The sequence below is a fragment of the Leuresthes tenuis genome, unplaced genomic scaffold, assembly GCF_036924035.1.
Source record: "Leuresthes tenuis unplaced genomic scaffold, fLeuTen1.0.hap1 SCAF_12, whole genome shotgun sequence".
Taxonomy (NCBI): domain Eukaryota; kingdom Metazoa; phylum Chordata; class Actinopteri; order Atheriniformes; family Atherinopsidae; genus Leuresthes; species Leuresthes tenuis.
The window spans coordinates 31800374-31819644 of NW_027325366.1; the positions used below are offsets into that span (position 1 = coordinate 31800374).

At 45.8% G+C, this 19271-nt stretch overlaps 1 protein-coding gene across 1 annotated transcript in view; it reads left to right on the forward strand.

The window, feature by feature from the left end:
* The window catches only part of kcnh3 (potassium voltage-gated channel, subfamily H (eag-related), member 3), a 164872-nt gene that overhangs the window by 137253 nt on the left and 8348 nt on the right, over positions 1-19271 (forward strand). The window contains exons 9-12 of the mRNA XM_072397547.1: positions 1487-1840; positions 2892-3091; positions 3294-3543; positions 16162-16376. Coding sequence (XP_072253648.1) covers positions 1487-1840; positions 2892-3091; positions 3294-3543; positions 16162-16376 — 1019 coding nt within the window. The remainder of the gene's footprint in view (positions 1-1486; positions 1841-2891; positions 3092-3293; positions 3544-16161; positions 16377-19271) is intronic.

Below are 19271 nucleotides of genomic sequence, written 5' to 3' on the forward strand. Positions count from 1 at the left end.
AGATGGAGCCAGACATGCAGATTGGGACTGTGTCATCACTGCTATTAATGAGGCAAACTGACAACAAAGTGGCTGATATTACAAAGTAGTTTAACCTTAATTTAATACAAAAGAGAGGGAAAAGAACAGAAGAATATAACAACATATGTCAAGTAATTTGTTTCTTGAGTAGTTCATAAAGCTCAAACACAGACTTGGACTCATATACCTCAAATTGTAATGATAATAGTGATAAAGATCACATCTTGCCTTGAGATTTCCCAAAAGAAATTGTCAGTGAACACAACACCCGGACTAACCCACAGCTGCACCCTGGTCTTGGATGGAGGGATCCGTGCTCCACTCCGAGGTTTTACCTGAACATGCAGGAAGCAGGAAAGCCCACAACCTAATTTACTGTTAGAGAATAAAATCACATCAGACCTCAGAGACTGTGGTGCACCAGTAATATCAGTTCTGTGTCTCCACGTTCCCTTTTGCACCAGCGAATCCTTCTCTTTTTTAATCTCCCGGCACAGTCAGGCCCGTATTTCCACAGCTTGGCAGAGGTTACGTTGTGCTAATGACAAAGTAATTAGGAAAGCACTCAGGTGTTAAATCCTCTAATGTTGTTGGTTTAGCTTTGCTGGGAGTCTGCTCACAGCTCGATTGTCACTTCTGCTTATTTGTGCTGGCAGGTCTGAGACCCAACAAACACAAGGTATGAAAGCTTGTTTCCTGAGGAGTGTGATGTCAGAGATCAATGAGTCTTTGCATTCACATTGTTCTGTGTGATTCACATTAGAGGGGCCCTCTCATGCCGTCTTTTTGCTGTACGTGGTTCAGCTGCTTCCTTTCTCTCTTCCTTTTTCTACCATTTCTCCCTCCATCGGCTTGTTGTTTGGTTGCTTATTCTGAACCTTCTGCGTGTTTGCATTTGACTCTGAGATCAGATCATAGCATTCAGAAGATGTAGTCCATGTCAAAAGGGCTTGTTTTCATTCTTGAGCTGCACCGAGGATGGCCATGATCCGTTTGGGCTGAATTTATTAATACAGCAGATAAAGCATGCAGAGTTCTACCGGGCTCCCAAAGCTGCAGGTGGCAAAGATGCTGATTCCTAAAAAAATAAATCAATGCAGGGACTTCACATGAATATAAAAGTAGCAACACTACAATAACTCACTCCTATATTCAAGCATGGCTGACAAAGTTTGGTCCCAAAGTTTTAAAAGTTTAAAAAAACATGCTTTAAAACGTGAAGTGAAAAGCAAGAAATTGCCCGAAGGGGCTCTTCTGTTGAGTTCACCCCAAGGTCAGACTGCAATGCTCAGAGGAACCCAGAGAGCTACATCTCAGGCTCTGCTGGAGTGAACAAGAATAGCTTTTCTGAATCTGGATAATGTATGAGAGTGAGCTGGGAATTAGTAGAATGGTACCCCCCAGTCCCCCAGCAGATGAAAAAGTTGGTATTTGTGAAGTGAAACGCTCCCTTCTCTTCTCACAGGTTGGCTCCATGAACTGGCGAAGCGCCTGGGTTCGCCGTACTTCCTGTCGTCCCTGACGACGCAGATCCCCGCCACAGTCCCGGCCAACAGCAGTCAGTGGAACGTTTCGGGGTCAGAGGTCACAGGGCAGGGAACCTGGAACTCCAGCCAGGATTACGGAAATGTGTCGGGTGGGGCGGCCGGGTCGGGGACGGGAAGCTTCGGGTTTCTGGGAGGCGGCCCGTCGATGCGGAGCAGCTACGTGACTTCACTCTACTTTGCTCTGAGCAGTCTGACCAGTGTGGGCTTTGGAAATGTGTCGGCCAACACGGACTCAGAGAAGATCTTCTCCATCTGTACCATGCTCATAGGAGGTGAGACTGCAGCTCCACTGTGATCCACTAGGTGCTAATAACACACAGCAGCACAGATGAAAGGTTTCCTTTCATATAAATCACTGAAATCAATGAAGGACACGCACATCTTTTTGGTTTTTCCTCATCCTGAAACCACAGTTTATCTCTCCCAGTGGGATGGGATGTTATGAGATGGGATAAGACGACTTTAAGGGAAGAAATATTTGCTGTAGCTCCAGTTTTTACTGCTGCTGATTGTCTGAGTTCGTGTTCAACCAAACCGACAAAGCGGGATAGTTGTGTAAATGTCAGCCTCACACTAAGACTCACAGCTCAGACTGGGCTTGGTGCCGTTTGGGGGGTTCGAATAATAATAATCTTTTGTTCATGGAAATAAATGATTTATTCAACAGGGTTTTTTTCCTTAGTGTAATCCAACTGAAGCTGTGCTGTACAGTGGTTTTTAAAAAAATAAGACATCCTGTAAGGCTTCCTGCTCTGCAGAAACTTTACAGGATTCTCTTTGCATATAAAAGCCAGTCAGGCAACAGTCATCTAATCTGTTTCATGCAAAAACACACAGAACATTAAAGAAAGGACCCAAATGTAGACACAGGTGAGGCAAGCAGGTGCACCGACAAAATACTTTAATAAAACTTCACAAGAGACCAGAGGCAGGAATCCAAAATACAAATGAACAAAAATCCATAGTGGAACTAAACCAGGTTGGTGCTGAGACGAATAAGGTGGAGGTCTTCAGGATGGGCTGAGGTGAACAGACGAAACAGGGACTGATGAGACCGGGTAAAGCAGGCATTTCACTCAAATAACGGATTGAAAACAGAACAGAAACTTTACGGGATTCTCTTTGCATATAAAAGCCAGTCAGGCAACAGTCATCTAATCTGTTTCATGCAAAAACACACAGAACATTAAAGAGTAAAGCAGGCATTTCACTCAAATAACGGATTGAAAACAGAACAGAAACTTTAGAAAAGAGTAAATAAAGCAGCCCATCGTTTCCAAACCTAAGACCAGGTTTCTCCTGACACTCTGTCTCTGTTCCCAGCCTTGATGCATGCAGTGGTGTTTGGAAACGTGACGGCCATCATCCAGAGGATGTACTCACGCCGCTCGCTGTACCACACCCGCACCAAGGACCTGAAGGACTTCATCAGGGTCCACCGGCTGCCCAAAGCCTTGGAACAGCGCATGCTGGAGTGTTTCCAGACCACCTGGTCGGTCAACAACGGGATAGACGTCAGTGAGGTAAGAAGGGGGCAGACTCTGCTCCCACCAGAGTGAGGCTGTGAGGAAATATATCATGAGCTATAAGAATGAAGTCAATATTTCAGACGTAGTTCAGCCTTCGAAGTTACATGTTAAAGGAGTTTTGCAGAAGCTGTTAACTGAAGCCACAGATGAAAACGGGCCGAGCAGCTGTTAAATGTGAACCCCTCTGGCCTCACAGCTGCTGAAGGACTTCCCAGACGAGCTGCGAGCCGACATCGCCATGCACCTGAACAAGGAGCTGCTGCAGCTGCCCCTGTTCGAGTCGGCCAGCAGGGGCTGCCTGCGCTCGCTCTCCCTCATCATCAGGACCTCCTTCTGCGCTCCGGGGGAGTTCCTCATCCGGCAGGGGGACGCCCTGCAGGCCATCTACTTCGTCTGCTCGGGGTCCATGGAGGTGCTGAAGGACAACACTGTGCTGGCGATACTGGGTGAGTCGGAGAAAAGGTTCACGGTCATTCAGACACTCGTGGAAGTCCAAAAGGTCAACCTTTGTTCAACTGACCACACTTTGATGGATGTAAAAGACTCTCAATGTGAAAAGAAATAATCTGCTCACTGAGACATGTTCTACAGCTTCTACAAATCTCTAATTTCTTCACATATTTCCAATAACATGGATCTAAATCCAGAATCTGAGGCAGAAACAGAGTTTTTTATCAGTTCTCAGCAGCTTTAAAGTGAATATCTGGTCTGAGCTCCTTTATTCTCCAACACAGCCTGAACCCTCTGAGACAAGCTTTCTGTCATTTCTTTAAGGAGTCTTCAGGAATAGTTCTCCAGGCTTCTTGAAGGACATCCCAAAGCTCTTCTTTGGATGTGGGCTGCCTTTTGTTCCGTTCTCTGTCAGATGATCCCACACTGCTTCAATAATGTTGAGGTCCGGGCTCTGGGGAGGATTCATCCCTCCATAAGACCTGTTGCCACTGATTTTCAGTCCACTTCTTGTGTCATTTGGCACAGCTCAGCCTTTTCTCCCTGTTTCCCTTCCTTAAGAACGGCTTCTTGACAGCCACCCTTCCATGGAGCCCATTTCTGATGAGGCTTGGGCCAACAGTAGATGGATCAGCTGAAGGTCCAGATGCATCTCTCAGGTCCTGTCAGGTCACAGCTGGATTTTTTCCTCTTTCTTAAGGACATCACTTTCAGATCCTGTTCATCTGCTGTAGATAGTTTTTTAGGCCTGACACTTCTTCTTTTGTCCTCCACTTGTCCAGTTTCCTCAAATGTTTTAAGGACACACTGCACACCATGCTGAGATATGCCAAGTTTTCAGCTAATAGCTCTTTGGGAATCACCTTGTTGCTGCAGAAATCCTATTTTCTGTCTGTCAAACTGTGTTTTCTTTGCTGTTTTTCATAGATGCAGCTAAAGAAATGGGAACAAATGATGTGTCTTTGTGACAGGCTGCTGGTAACAAAGAGCCTAAAGATCCAGTTTAAAATGGCTTCTTTGCTAAGTTGTCTGTTCTGTGTCGACACAACACTGGTTCATCCCTTGAGTTAGGAGCCTTTTTTCTGCCTGAATGCTTCATAGGTCAGAGTTAAGTACAAGGACTGGACTAAAAATGAGTAAAAAATAAACTCGGAAAGCCTGGAGAACTATTGCTCAAGACCACTTTAAAAGTCTGGCTGCTTGGAAGGAAAATCTAAAGAGATGAGAGCTTGATCGACAGTTTTGCATCATAATGTAATTTAAAAAGTAAATTAAATGTCACTTTCAGACTGAGACACAGAGTGTTTGATATGATTGTTGCACATCTGATAAATATCTGAGGATCTCTCCAGCTGCATGTGTGTGTCCATCTGAGGACTTTAAGCAGAGGAAAGAATGATGGTCTGTCAGTGCCGTGATTACAGTTAAGATCATTTCACAGTGCTGGGTTTGGTTTAATCCAATCAGAGCAGAGGAGCAACTCAATCTGAAAATTAATAAAAATTTAGTTGAAGGAGACGAAGCGGGCGAGGAGAGGGATGTGTTTATGGGTCAGATGGCGTGGGGGGCGGGGCTGAGGTCCAATAAGGAGCTTTAAAGAGTAATCAGGATGCTTGAAACGGAGAGAGTTGAGGCTTCCTGTAGCGTTGATCCTGGAAGCTGTGCAGAACGAGCCCTGCTGCACTGTGAGGAGAAACGTGGGCAGCCCTCTATCACCCCTCACACGTGGCAGAATACAGATGCTGGAAAGAGATAGACCAGTGAATTAGGGTGTTTGTAGGTGTTCTGCTCCTTTGTTGAGCTGCAGATAATACGTTGAGGCATGAGAAGAGAGAAAGTGCACAATCTGTCAGTTCTAAGGCCTCATATAACTCATCTGGTCCTTACAAGGCGTTAATAGGTCATCCAACCTCTTATTACGCTGTGTTATTATTTATAGAACAAACACAAAATGCACTCGATTCATTGGTCATTTGATTAATTAATCAACTAAATCCCTTCACTGCAGGATCAAGGTTCAGATTTTTCCTTTATTTTTTCCTTTGTTTGAGGTTTCAGAGATTTCAGATGAAATTTAAGGGGAAAAATGTGATTAATTAACAAAAAGGGAAACTTTATGCAGAAGTTGTGATGCAGAGTCTCAGCTTAAGGAAATACTCTGGATATCCAGATGTGTTGAGTCACTAAAACAAAATGCAGGATGTGTTGCAGTGTTTTCTGACCCTCCTTTCAGCTGAAAGCTTTTGAATTATGTCCTGATTTACGAGGAATTCACAGGTTTGTTGTACACTGCTGGTATTAGATCTAAAATTTGCTTTGATTCAGTCAATTATAAATGTTTTTTTCCACATTTCTAAAGGACAGTGGCTGAAGTTTAAGAGCTTTATATGCAGCTGACACTTTTTTTCTTTTATGATCTATAGATTTTTCTATCCATGAAAATATTGTCTGTTGTATTTTTTAAAGAAATAGCATCAAATAACGCATAAAATGTTCTTTTTATGTGAGCCTGAAGAGGAAAGCCTGAGTTATTACGTCTGAGTGGAGGTTCTGTAGAGCAGCTAAAACAAAGGAAGCTTTTTTACCCGTGAGAGCCACCGTAGCTTCAACCAGACGATTTCTACCTCGCAGCGTGCTGTGGAGAAACGCATCACTTTTAAGCTAGCTCCCAGTTGGTCCAATTTTCCTCCAAATCAGCGGCTTTTACACCTAATTAAATTTCATTAAATCAGAAAATTAAGTTCAGTTTCTGAGCTGCCAGAAACCCAAACAGCTGCAGTCAAAGCTGTGAAGTCTGTTGTGATTTAAAGCTGATAATCCACAACTCCCCTTCTTCATAATTCATAATTCTTATTCTGTTTTGTTTTCGGTGGGGTTTGGTGGAAGTTTGTCCCATTTAAACACCCAAAAAGGTGGCATATTAGCAGGGAAACGTGTTGGTGTAAATGCTGCAGGATAACTTCAGGAATCTAAATGATGTGTGAGTGACAGGAGGACAAATCTGTGAGGAAACTGCTACTAAAATGTTTTAGTTTCCTCATGTGTCTGTGGTGTGATCAAACAGCCATCCCCTGGTCTCAGGGGAGGTAAAGGTTCTGCTGAACCCGAATATCAAACACTCTGAGTCACGATGTGTGCAGGCGCTTTAAACGCAGCCACAGATATCAATCATGTCTGGACTCTGACTTAATGCAGGTTACACTTCATTGCATTCATTGGTGGATTTGAACCCACAGCAGACTCTTCATTCCCCCCCAGTTCAGGTGGTTAAACACGAGGCCCAGTAAAGGATGAGAAAACAGATGGATTATAGAAGGACTGAATGAACCCTGAACACAGAATATGTCCAGAGCTACTGTCACAGGTTTCTTTACTCTCTGGGTAAGCAGGCAGGCAGAGTCAGGAATGCAATTTAAGCTATTTTATTGGTACTGGCAGATCTTTTGATTTAAAAAAAAACAGTATAAAGGATGGGGTGATGAAGGGGCTCAGTCTTTAAAAAAAAAGAGTCTTTGCCAGGCGTCCAAAAGTGGGCCAGACAGTCTTTGATTCACCTTGTCTACAGGTAAAGGAAACAAGGTGGAGTTCGGTCAGCTGAGCGCCTCCTTTACCGCAGCTGAGCGCCTCCTTTACCGCTGCTGAGCGCCTCCTTTACCGCTGCCGAGCGCCTCCTTTACTGCCGCCGAGCGTCTCCTTTACTGCCGCCGAGCGTCTCCTTTACTGCCGCGAGCGCCTCCTTTACTGCCGCCGAGCGTCTCCTTTACTGCCGCCGAGCGTCTCCTTTACTGCCGCCGAGCTCCTCCTTTACTGCCGCCGAGCGTCTCCTTTACTGCCGCCGAGCTCCTCCTTTACTGCCGCCGAGCGCCTCCTTTATTCCCGCCGAGCGCCTCCTTTACTGCCGCCGAGCGTCTCCTTTACTGCCGCCGAGCTCCTCCTTTACTGCCGCCGAGCGCCTCCTTTATTCCCGCCGAGCTTCTCCTTTACTGCTGCCGAGCTTCTCCTTTACTGCCGCCGAGCTTCTCCTTTACTGCCGCCGAGCTTCTCCTTTACTGCCGCCGAGCGCCTCCTTTACTGCTGCCGAGCTTCTCCTTTACTGCCGCCGAGCGCCTCCTTTACTGCCGCCGAGCGTCTCCTTTACTGCCGCCGAGCTTCTCCTTTACTGCCGCCGAGCTTCTCCTTTACTGCCGCCGAGCTTCTCCTTTACTGCCGCCGAGCGCCTCCTTTACTGCCGCCGAGCGTCTCCTTTACTGCTGCCGAGCTTCTCCTTTACTGCCGCCGAGCGCCTCCTTTACTGCCGCCGAGCGTCTCCTTTACTGCTGCCGAGCGCCTCCTTTACTGCCTCCGAGCGCCTCCTTTATTCCCGTCGAGCGTCTCCTTTACTGCCGCCGAGCGCCTCCTTTACTGCCGCCGAGCTTCTCCTTTACTGCCTCCGAGCGCCTCCTTTATTCCCGCCGAGCGTCTCCTTTACTGCTGCCGAGCGCCTCCTTTATTCCCGCCGAGCGTCTCCTTTACTGCCGCCGAGCGCCTCCTTTACTGCTGCCGAGCTTCTCCTTTACTGCTGCCGAGCTTCTCCTTTACTGCTGCCGAGCTTCTCCTTTACTGCTGCCGAGCTTCTCCTTTACTGCTGCCGAGCTTCTCCTTTACTGCTGCCGAGCTTCTCCTTTACTGCTGCCGAGCTTCTCCTTTACCGCTGCCGAGCGCCTCCTTTACCGCTGCCGAGCTTCTCCTTTACCGCTGCCGAGCTTCTCCTTTACTGCTGCCGAGCTTCTCCTTTACCGCTGCCGAGCGCCTCCTTTACCGCTGCCGAGCGCCTCCTTTACCGCTGCCGAGCGCCTCCTTTACTGCTGCCGAGCGCCTCCTTTACTGCCGCCGAGCGCCTCCTTTACTGCCGCCGAGCGTCTCCTTTACTGCCACCGAGCGCCTCCTTTACTGCCTCCGAGCGCCTCCTTTACTGCCGCCGAGCGTCTCCTTTACTGCTGCCGAGCGCCTCCTTTACTGCTGCCGAGCGCCTCCTTTACTGCTGCCGAGCGTCTCCTTTACTGCCGCCGAGCGCCTCCTTTACTGCCGCCGAGCGTCTCCTTTACTGCCGCCGAGCGCCTCCTTTACTGCCGCCGAGCGCCTCCTTTACTACCGCCGAGCGCCTCCTTTACTGCCGCCGAGCGCCTCCTTTACTGCCGCCGAGCGTCTCCTTTACTGCCGCCGAGCGTCTCCTTTACTGCCGCCGAGCGCCTCCTTTACTGCCGCCGAGCGTCTCCTTTACTGCCGCCGAGCGTCTCCTTTACTGCCGCCGAGCGCCTCCTTTACTGCCGCCGAGCGTCTCCTTTACTGCCGCCGAGCGTCTCCTTTACTGCTGCCGAGCGCCTCCTTTACTGCTGCCGAGCGTCTCCTTTACTGCCGCCGAGCGTCTCCTTTACTGCCGCCGAGCGTCTTTTTTACTGGCGCCGAGCGCCTCCTTTACTGCCGCCGAGCGTCTCCTTTACTGCCGCCGTGCGCCTCCTTTACTGCCGCCGTTCCTTCTCTGTTGAGCCACCCCCCCCCACCCCCCCACCCCCCAGAAAAGACAGATAATGCCTTATTTAGAGGCTGCATCCTCTAAGCCGCGTTCACTCCGTTATATGGATCTCCAGTTATCTAAATATCTTCCGAAGGAGGCCGACTTTCACCAAACTGTTCTCAGTGAGCAGATGAACGTATTTCATGCCAGAAATAGGTTTAAAAATACCGGAGTTCCCCTTTAAAGGAGATGTTTTGGCCTTGAAACCAAAGTTTTGAAGTGTGGATTATAAGCAATCGGGCGCATCAGGATCAGTTTTGGACTCTGTTTAGCCCAAAAATTTAAACAGAAGAGGTTCAACAAAGAAATTATAAAAAATCAATCGTGTATGTAGTCAAAATGCTGCTCCTATTTACTCTGTTTGGTGTCCTGCTGTCAGAAGACAACCTGGGAGAAGTTAAAGAAACCAAAACCTCACGATTATCTGAGCCAACGTGGCTGTGAACCAAAGAGAGAGCGTCACATTAACCTTGAAAAACATCTAATTGGACACAGCGTTCAGGCAAACTGTGGCACCTGTGACAACAGCTCAGAGTAATTTCTTTAGCTGGGTCTGTCGCGGTGAAATTTAATTTCCTACGGATGTGCCTCAAAGCTTTCGTGAAACTAATCCAGCGGCCATTGTTTTCCGAGGTGTTTTGTGCGACTGTTGTTCACACGACAAGCTGGACGGGAGAAAGAGGGAAGATCTCTTCGGCGTCATGTGGAAAAGACGGATGAACATGTTTAAGGTCAAGATGTACTGAATTAACAGTAACACCTGCTTTTCTGTGTGAAATGAAGGGGATTCATCTTGAAATGCCAAGCCCCTGACTCATAGCTGATCTTCACCCTGACACACATCAGCAGACAGCGTGCGGCGCTGGTTTTAATAATAAATAGATTTTGCATTATTAAAAAACACCTTGATTATTAATGCTGGAGTTTGAAATAAGCAGAGCCCGGGAGCTCGCTGCCTGGCCTTTACCTAACCCGGTGAATACAATGTTCTTCCAGGAATTATCGTGTCCATGTTGATGATAAAAGTGTTCGTCACAAACTGACGTGCACTCTCTCCCACCGCAAACACGGGTCTGAATGGTTAAGTGCACCCGAACATCTTGAATTAGTCATGGCTGGAGACCATTTCCAGCCTCACAACCTGTAATATTTCACATTCTGAGCACACACACCAATTAGCGGTCAGATTGTTTCCAGCTAGAGGAGCATATTTTATCAGAGCTAATCTTTTCACTGCCCCGGTGGTAGAACCAGGACACGATGATGTCGTAATTTAATAACTGAAAATGATTATTTCTACTAGTTAAAGTCAGGAAACGCCGCAGAGGTACAACGCTGCTTTCCATATTTGTTGTTTTTCTCCTGTTTTGTTGCTGCTAATTACTGCTTTTTACATTAGAAATGTAAAAACCTGAAGATGAATGACCCTAAAATGCATCCCCAAAGATGCCGGTAGGCTGTTAATCTTTAGTGTGTAATAGCTAATTGATTCTGAAAATGAGGATACTCACATGAATTTGAATCATAGCAAATGTCCAACAAGAAAAGCCTGACTGCAGAAGCACAAACTTCTGGATAGTTTGAGATCTTAATGAGGTCCAACTGGAAGCAAAACAGTGTCTGCGCTTCAAAAGGAAACAGAAACATGACAGTGAAGTGTCTGGGGAGGAAGAATCCAACAGGGAGGAGCTGCTTTTTGGAGACTGTCTGGACATACCTTTAGAAAAGGCTGTAAAATATTAATCTCTGTGCTAAAAGTTTGACGAGGACTTGTTAAAGCATCTACATGCTTCTGTTTATACACAGAAACACAGAAAACTTTCAGCTGGCTTTCAAAAGACATCAAAAATCAAACGTGTACGGTTGGACGGCTCTTAATTTACTTTCCATGTGCCGTTAACAGCCATTTTAGGAGCATTTCACCAGGATGGGAAGGCAGTACAGAGTTCCATCCAACATATCTACAGTTTGATTATAGCACTCAGCACTAAGTTTAAGATATTGAATAGTTTAAAAGACCCACTCAAGCCCTTAATCCCCTAAAAACTCAACTGTGTTCCTCCAAATTGTGCATTTAGAAGCTTCTGCCACCAAAAACAACATCTTGTGACCTTATAATTCTGATTATTAGTGCCCCAAATAAATGAGAAAATGCAAAGATATATTATTCCTTTGCTTTTTTCTCAGTGATCATGAAAGATCTTTGTGTTAAATAGACCTAAAATCATTTAATCTGACCCAACCCGGGTAAAAAAAAGCCAAATTGAGCCTCATACATAATGTTGACTCAACCCAAGTTAAGTTGAAACAATAAAACCGGTTAAAGCAGACGTTTAATTCTGTGGAAATCACTTCCATGTTTTGTTTTATTTATTATTTACATTCATTCTTATTTTTTAGAGCACCACAGAGACGAAGGAAAGGTTCTTTCTGAAGTCTGAACGAGCTGTAATTCTTCTGGAGATTAGAACTAACTCATCACGGTGCATCACAGTCTTTACCTGCACAGCAAATATCAGCGACAGGAACGCAGTAAATAACTTGTGTGAGTGAAAACAGATAAAAGATGGCAAACAAAGTCTAATAAACTCGTGTTATTAACAGAGCACCCTGGGAATCTCCAGCCTATTACCTCCAACACAGCTCAATATCAGTCTTTCAACCCACTTAAGGGTCTATGATCATGTTTATATGGTTTGAACTGACGCTAATGCTAATGTAGCCGTATATATGCTCCCCGGCCACCTTATCAAAATCAGCCAATCACATGGCTGCAACTCACTTAGAGGTGGTCAAGACAACCTGCTGAAGTTCAAACCGAGCATCAGAATGGGGAAGAACGGGGACCTTGAACGTCACATGGCTGTTGGTGCCAGACGGGCTGGTTTGAGTATCTCAGAAACAGCTGATCTGCTGGGATTTACACCCACAACCATCTCTGGGTTTCACAGAGAACGGTCCGAAAAAGAGAAAATATCCAGTGAAAATGCCTTGTTGATGTGAGAGGTCAGAGGTCAATGGGCCGACTGGTTCCAGATGATTGGAAGGCAACAGGAACTCAAATGAGCACTCGTTCCAACCGAGGAATGCGGAACATCATTGTTGAAAGCCACAGTTAAAATGGCGCCATGTTAGCATAAAAAGGGTTAATAGCATCTATGCTAATCAATTCTTCGAGCCAGAATGGAGATCAGTGATGATTACAACCACATTTTTCCATGTAGAAATCTAATTTCCAGGTCTTTAAAGCCTTGATTGTATAATACAAGACATGGAAAGCCTAATACATGTCATTTTATCCTATTAAAATCACTGGACAGAGCACAAAAGCCTGAAACATTCTTTGCCTGCTTTGACTGGATAAGTAGACTTTATTGTTGCATTAGTGGTAAAATTCAGCTGTTGTGGGTCGAAGCAGCTCTTAGAAAAATGGAGGCCGTAGCCTCGTGTCCTCCTCCACATCACTGGATAAGATTAAGACTCACAGATATCCGAGTTTCTGCTCTCTCATCCATAACATATGCAAATATCAGCCTATATGTTAGAGTCCGCCCTCAGCAACACATCCCAAGCGTCCTCTGCACCTCGCTACGAGTTTCTTTCCTCACAGCACAAGTAAAGTGGCCCAAAGTGTGTGTCCTGAATATGTTGATGAGCTTAAAAACTAGATTTTTATCAGAGAGGGCTGTTTATTTATCCATTCTAGTGATTTTAGATACCCAGCAGCATCAGACTTAAAAGGAAAAATGTTTTGTATTGTACAATCAAGGCTTTAAAGGTCTGGAAATTAGATTTCTTTGATTAGCATAGATGCTATTAAGCCTTTTTGTGCTAACATGGCGCCATTTTAACTATAGCTTTCAACAATGGTCAAAAGATGTTTGCAGAGCTCTTCAGCTGCATTTTTTCAGACATTATTCTAACTTTTGAGATGTGGAACAACACTTTAACTCATCAGGATACGATTGACCTCCATAATTATGTCTGTTATTATTTATCTTTGTGTGGAGAAAGAATGTTTCTGTGAATATCCAGAACATTAATCTGGACTAAGAACTGAAGTCCAGATGATTCCCTCTCCGTTGCCATAGGTTGGGTCCTTCCTCTGAAGGTAATTAAACCTCGACTGAAGCAGAAATTGTGATGCAACACTTACAGCAGCCTGTAAATTTGCACTTTAATTGACCCGAATGGAAGTGTTATTACTTAAAACTGAATTAAAAGTATCTGACACAATTGAAAACATTGACCTTTTATTTCATTACACCCCCTGCTTGGCTAAGATGTCTCATTTGTTGGATGTCTGCATGAGACGAGCAGGTTTGGACTCGGTTTGTTCCTGCGTGGAGCTGCTGATCAGCTGACCGAGCTAGTTTTAGATCAAAGTGTAAAAAGAACAGAAGACTTACCTGAGAAAAATAAAGGCTGAGAATCAGTGACACGAGCAAAATGAACTTCTTTCATAAGCTTTTGTTCTCCGCCTTCATCTTTCTCACCCACACTTCTGAGACTAGACGCGCTGAAATGTCACTTTCAAGCGTTTGTCTCCTGCTCAGTTCAACATTTCGTCGTTATTATGAGCAAACGCTTTCCCCGACGCTGCTGTCGCTCTGGGCGCTGGTGCCTCCCATCATCTCTGCGACAAAGACAACCGTGGAGGGGAGTGGGGGAGCGGAAATGAGAGGGATGCGAGGCAGACGGAGCTTATTAAGGCCCATCACGCCACATTAAGAGGAAGCAGGGGAGGGATCAAGGAACCGGGGGTGCAGTGCAGAGACAACAGACTGGAGGTGTTCAGAGGTCCAGAGGCATGCTCTTCTTCTTCTTCTTCTTCTTCATCTTCCTCCCAGACATTGTCCCCTTGTGCAAGTCTGCAACCACCCCCACACTGCGTCCCTCTCCAGTTCCTCTCCTTCACCTTTCCTCTCCATGCTTCCTTTATCTTCCCACATCCACACTCCATCACCCATCTGAGGTCACTGCCCACCTCTGCCCCAGCCTCCCTCCATCCCGGCTCGTTTCTCTCCAGCCGCCTCTCTTTTTTCTTTGCTGTGACTCTGCAGCCATGAGCCATGAGTCTTTGTCTGAGTTTTCCCCAAATACCGCTGAGGCTTTGTCTGCCAAATGACTGTTTCCCCTTATAGCCTGTAATAATCCCACTGTATGCTCAGATACTGCTGAATAGCGCTGTTATCTCTCGTAATGCCGTTACCTGTGTTTCCTGAAGGGGTTTATGCCCAGCTGTGATAGTCTCTCAGGTAATCACGGATGGTGATTACATTAATTGCTCAAGCGGCAGAAAAGCCAGGAAAAAAAAACCCCGGCTCTTGTTTTTAAAGGTGTACAAAAGCACTTTACGGTGAAGAACCACCGTGGGCTGCACAAGAGGAGCGGTTCTCCCATTAAAAAGTGTAGATTAGAAACAGGTTTTGCACAGCGTAGATGAACCATCCTTCACTTACCACTTAATTTAAGTCCTAACACTGAAAATACGTGTCTTAAGGATTTGTAATGGTCTGTGATCCCATAATACGGTGCGGTACTGTCCCTGTTGTATGATGGTTCCTCTGTTATGTGTGTCCAGCTCAGGATGTTGAGTCAAAGGTGTCGACTCGGTGATTGGATCAGAGACTGATGGCGTGCACTTAGCTTCCATCAGCTCCTGCTGCATCTGGACTTCTACCTTTTTAACTCTGGGTGATAACGGATGATTTGAGCTGGGACTTCCATGGTGCTCCCTTAACATGAATTTAGAAAACCTTGTTTTTTTTTTTAAATAAATCATGTCCAGATCCTCCTTTTGCAGAACATTGCAGAATCCGTAGTGCTTCCATCTGAATTCCCACTGAAGTTTCTGCTCCATATTAAGTAAGTGACTGAATGTGAGGACTAACTTTGGCAGCTGTTCAGTTCGGTTTACTAATGCGATGCCTTTGCAGAGACAGTAATGTCAGGAACTATGAGGTAGGACCCAGATGCAGCTCTTTGGATTAAAAAAAAAGGTTTATTTCCAAAACAACAGGGAGCAAAAGGCAAGAACAAAAAGCGCGGCAGAGCCGGATTCAAAAATACTCAAAGTTAACAAAAAACCAAGACTATGAAGAACAAAACAAGACTATGACTAACTGTGGCTATGAATAAATAACTATGAACAGGACTTTGATAACAAGACTATGGCTATGAGGCAGGAAACCAGCCTTATCTTTCAATGGCTGTGGCATGAAGGGTTGGTAAGGATTCTGCGATGGGTGAAAGGAAACCAGGAGACTAAATACTGTGGAGGGAGAGATCAGTGAATGAAAAGAAACCAGGAGACTAAATACTGTGGAGGGAGAGATCAGTGAATGAAAAGAAACCAGGAGACTAAATACTGTGGAGGGAGAGATCAGTGAATGAAAAGAAACCAGGAGACTAAATACTGTGGAGGGAGAGATCAGTGAATGCGGTGCAGCTATGAGCAATGAAGCAGGTGATGTGAGTGAAACTAGGTGGCAGAGGAAAAGCATGACCAGAACATAGCCTGAAAACACGAGAACCCAACATAAACTGTGACAGAAAACCTAAAGATCCTCCTTTTGCAGAACATTGCAGAATCCGTAGTGCTTCCATCTGAATTCCCACTGAAGTTTCTGCTCCATATTAAGTAAGTGACTGAATTTGAGGACTAACTTTGGCAGCTGTTCAGTTCGGTTTACTAATGCGATGCCTTTGCAGAGACAGTAAGCAAATCAATTATAGTCCAGATTTCCAATTCATCCATTTTTTATACCCGCTTAATCCAGTTGAAGGTCGCAGGGGAGCTGGAGCCAATCCCAGCTGCTATTGAGCACGGGTACACCCTGGATGAGTCACCAGTCCATCAGAGGGCTCTAACTTTGATATTCAGGAAAAATGCATACGAATGATGTGTCCTGTGATGAGTTCCCAGGCTGCTGGAGTGAGTTCACACGTCCAGTCGTTTAATATTCTGTCTTTGATGCTGCTGCTCAGATATTCTGTGGAATCAGCCTCTCTGAGGATGCACTCATTGAAAAACACACTCTTGTCTTCACTCCCTCAGGTAAAGGAGATCTGATTGGATCGGATTCGCTGACGAAGGAGCAGGTGATCAAGACCAACGCCAACGTCAAGGCCCTGACTTACTGCGACCTGCAGTACATCAGCCTGAAGGGCCTCCGCGAGGTCCTCCGACTCTACCCCGAATACGCACAGAAGTTCATCAGCGAGATACAGCACGACCTCACGTACAACCTGCGCGAGGGCCACGGTGCTGATGTGAGTACATGCAGAGAGTAGAGCAGAGAGAGCAGAGAGGAGAGCGGAGAGAGTAGAGCAGAGAGAGCAGAGTAAAGAGAGCAGAGCGGAGAGAGCAGAGGTCCACTTATTGTGATGGTGACAGAGTTGGTTGGATCAGGAAAAGCTGCTGCTGAGCCTTTAAATACAAACGTGTTGCAGCAGTAATGAGTTGGCAGACAGCAGGATTTATATAGTGACTGTACCTGGAATAGTTCTCCAGGCTTCTTGAAGGACATCCCAAAGCTCTTCTTTGGATGTGGGCTGCCTTTTGTTCCGTTCTCTGTCAGATGATCCCACACTGCTTCAATAATGTTGAGGTCCGGGCTCTGGGGAGGATTCATCCCTCCATAAGACCTGTTGCCACTGATTTTCAGTCCACTTCTTGTGTCATTTGGCACAGCTCAGCCTTTTCTCCCTGTTTCCCTTCCTTAAGAACGGCTTCTTGACAGCCACCCTTCCATGGAGACCATTTCTGATGAGGCTTGGGCCAACAGTAGATGGATCAGCTGAAGGTCCAGATGCATCTCTCAGGTCCTGTCAGGTCACAGCTGGATTTTTTCCTCTTTCTTAAGGACATCACTTTCAGATCCTGTTCATCTGCTGTAGATAGTTTTTTAGGCCTGACACTTCTTCTTTTGTCCTCCACTTGTCCAGTTTCCTCAAATGTTTTAAGGACACACTGCACACCATGCTGAGATATGCCAAGTTTTCAGCTAATAGCTCTTTGGGAATCACCTTGTTGCTGCAGAAATCCTATTTTCTGTCTGTCAAACTGTGTTTTCTTTGCTGTTTTTCATAGATGCAGCTAAAGAAATGGGAACAAATGATGTGTCTTTGTGACAAAGTGCCTAAAGATCCAGTTTAAAATGGCTTCTTTGCTAAGTTGTCTGTTCTGTGTCGACACTGGTTCATCCCTTGAGTTAGGAACCTTTTTTCTGCTTGAATTGTGTTAAGTGGACTGGACTAAAAATGAGTGAAAAAGCAGCCAATGTTCAAAGAAAAACTCTGAAAGACCTTCAGAAATTCTGCAGAACTATTGCTTAAGACCACTTTAAAATACTGGCTGCTTGGAAACAATATGAATCCTTAAGTGGAGATAATGTGCAGCCTGAAGAGATGCCTGATGTTCAGAGGGGCATGATGGATAAAAGCTGCATGTGCCCTGGTCTGGCATCCCTGTAGCCTTCGTTTTATTTAAATTCTAACATAGTGTGCCTTCGTCTGCTGCAGCAGAGGGAAAACACACAGAGACAAGAATAGCTTAGGGCTGCTGTTTGAAGCTTTCCGGTTGCTAAAAATAGAGAAGGGGGATGCACAGGTTCTCCCTCACTGGCTGCCCCCCCCCCCTGCAGCTGCTACTAAGATTGGATCCTGCTGGATAAAAATAGCCCAGAAGAGAGAAGGAGGAGGCAGAACTTCTGCAATCTCATCTTCTGTTCTCGTTTTCTCCTTTTCTACTGCAGTGGAACAGTTTGTTTCTCTCGGGCTCAACACGCTTTCTGCAGAGTGTGAGCGGAGTGCATGTGTGCCAACATATCAGTGTGTCTGCAGCCAATCGCAAAAGAGATTCTGGATGCGCAATCTGCTGCCTGTATCTGAGGACTGGGCTGCAGACATCCATCCTGGTTGTCTATGCAAAAATGACTCCGGTACCAGCAGCCCGGGAGAATGGATTTACATATGTATGAATGCAAGAAAAGGCTCCTGAAACAGAAGGAAAAGGCTGCAGATATTTAGCAACTGCCTTTAGATGTGCAGCAAATTGAAAGGAGGAGACATGCAGACAGGTTTAGATCTGGAGTTTAAAAGCCATGGAAGAGGACAGAGGAAAGAATAAGAATCTTTGAGCTATGGCTCTGTGCTGAACTTTCAGTGGTGATTCACAGGCTGCTCATGACTCCAGAGACCAACCAGTTCCCAGGGTGCACTGATGGAGTTGTTCTCTGTGCTCAAGGGCAACAGAAGCTGCCCTTCACATGCACACACATGTTGTCATTCTGCTGGCAAGAATGTGCAAAGTTTACATTCATCCTCTCACATGCAGCTGATGGATCTCGCACACAGACAAGCACACGCCGGCAGCTGTACACTTATCACACCCCCGCATCGCAGAGTACTCCTTCGCTCCCGCGGAGCTGGGAGCTAAGATTAGAAACCGAGAGCTAAAAATACATTACGGCGGCACAGAGGAGGAGGAGGAGGGATGAAGAGGGAGAATGCTGAGCAGGCAGGGATGGAGGGAGACTTGATTAGGAGGAGAGCGATGCTGGGAGTGGGAAAGGGGAAGCAGAGGGGCGTTGGCTTGTCTGCTGCAGTCACTGATGAAGGTCTTTCGTATCTCATCATGCACTCGTTGCATGTTAAAGCTGTGAGTGACGGCTATAAGAGAAGGTGGGCGTTTGATTTAGCTGCTCCCCTCCGACAGATTCAATGTGTGAACAGAATTCCTTCCTGACAGTGTGAAAATGTGCCTGAACAGTTGCACGAATAGATCAACAATACATTTTTGCTTCCTTTTGTAACAAAAAAATCCAACTTTTCTTTTCCAGAAGTTTTCAGCAGTGCAGCAGCGACGCTGAATTATGCAGTTTCTAAGCAGACGCGACTGATGGGGAGCTGGCTTGCTGCAGTCTTTATTAAAGAGCTCATATACTTTTTACTTCAGGGTGTCATAAAGCTTGTGTAAACACAAACTCTGTAAAGTTACAACGTAACTAGAGGTAATTAATCTTCCTCGCAGTGCATAACCTGCCTGAAACTTATTACCCAGGCTTTCTGCTGTTTACTCTGCTACTTATTTGCTTAAATTAACATCATGACTACATCTCGTAGTCTGTTTAAAATGTCCAGCAACAAACTGCATTGATACCTGTA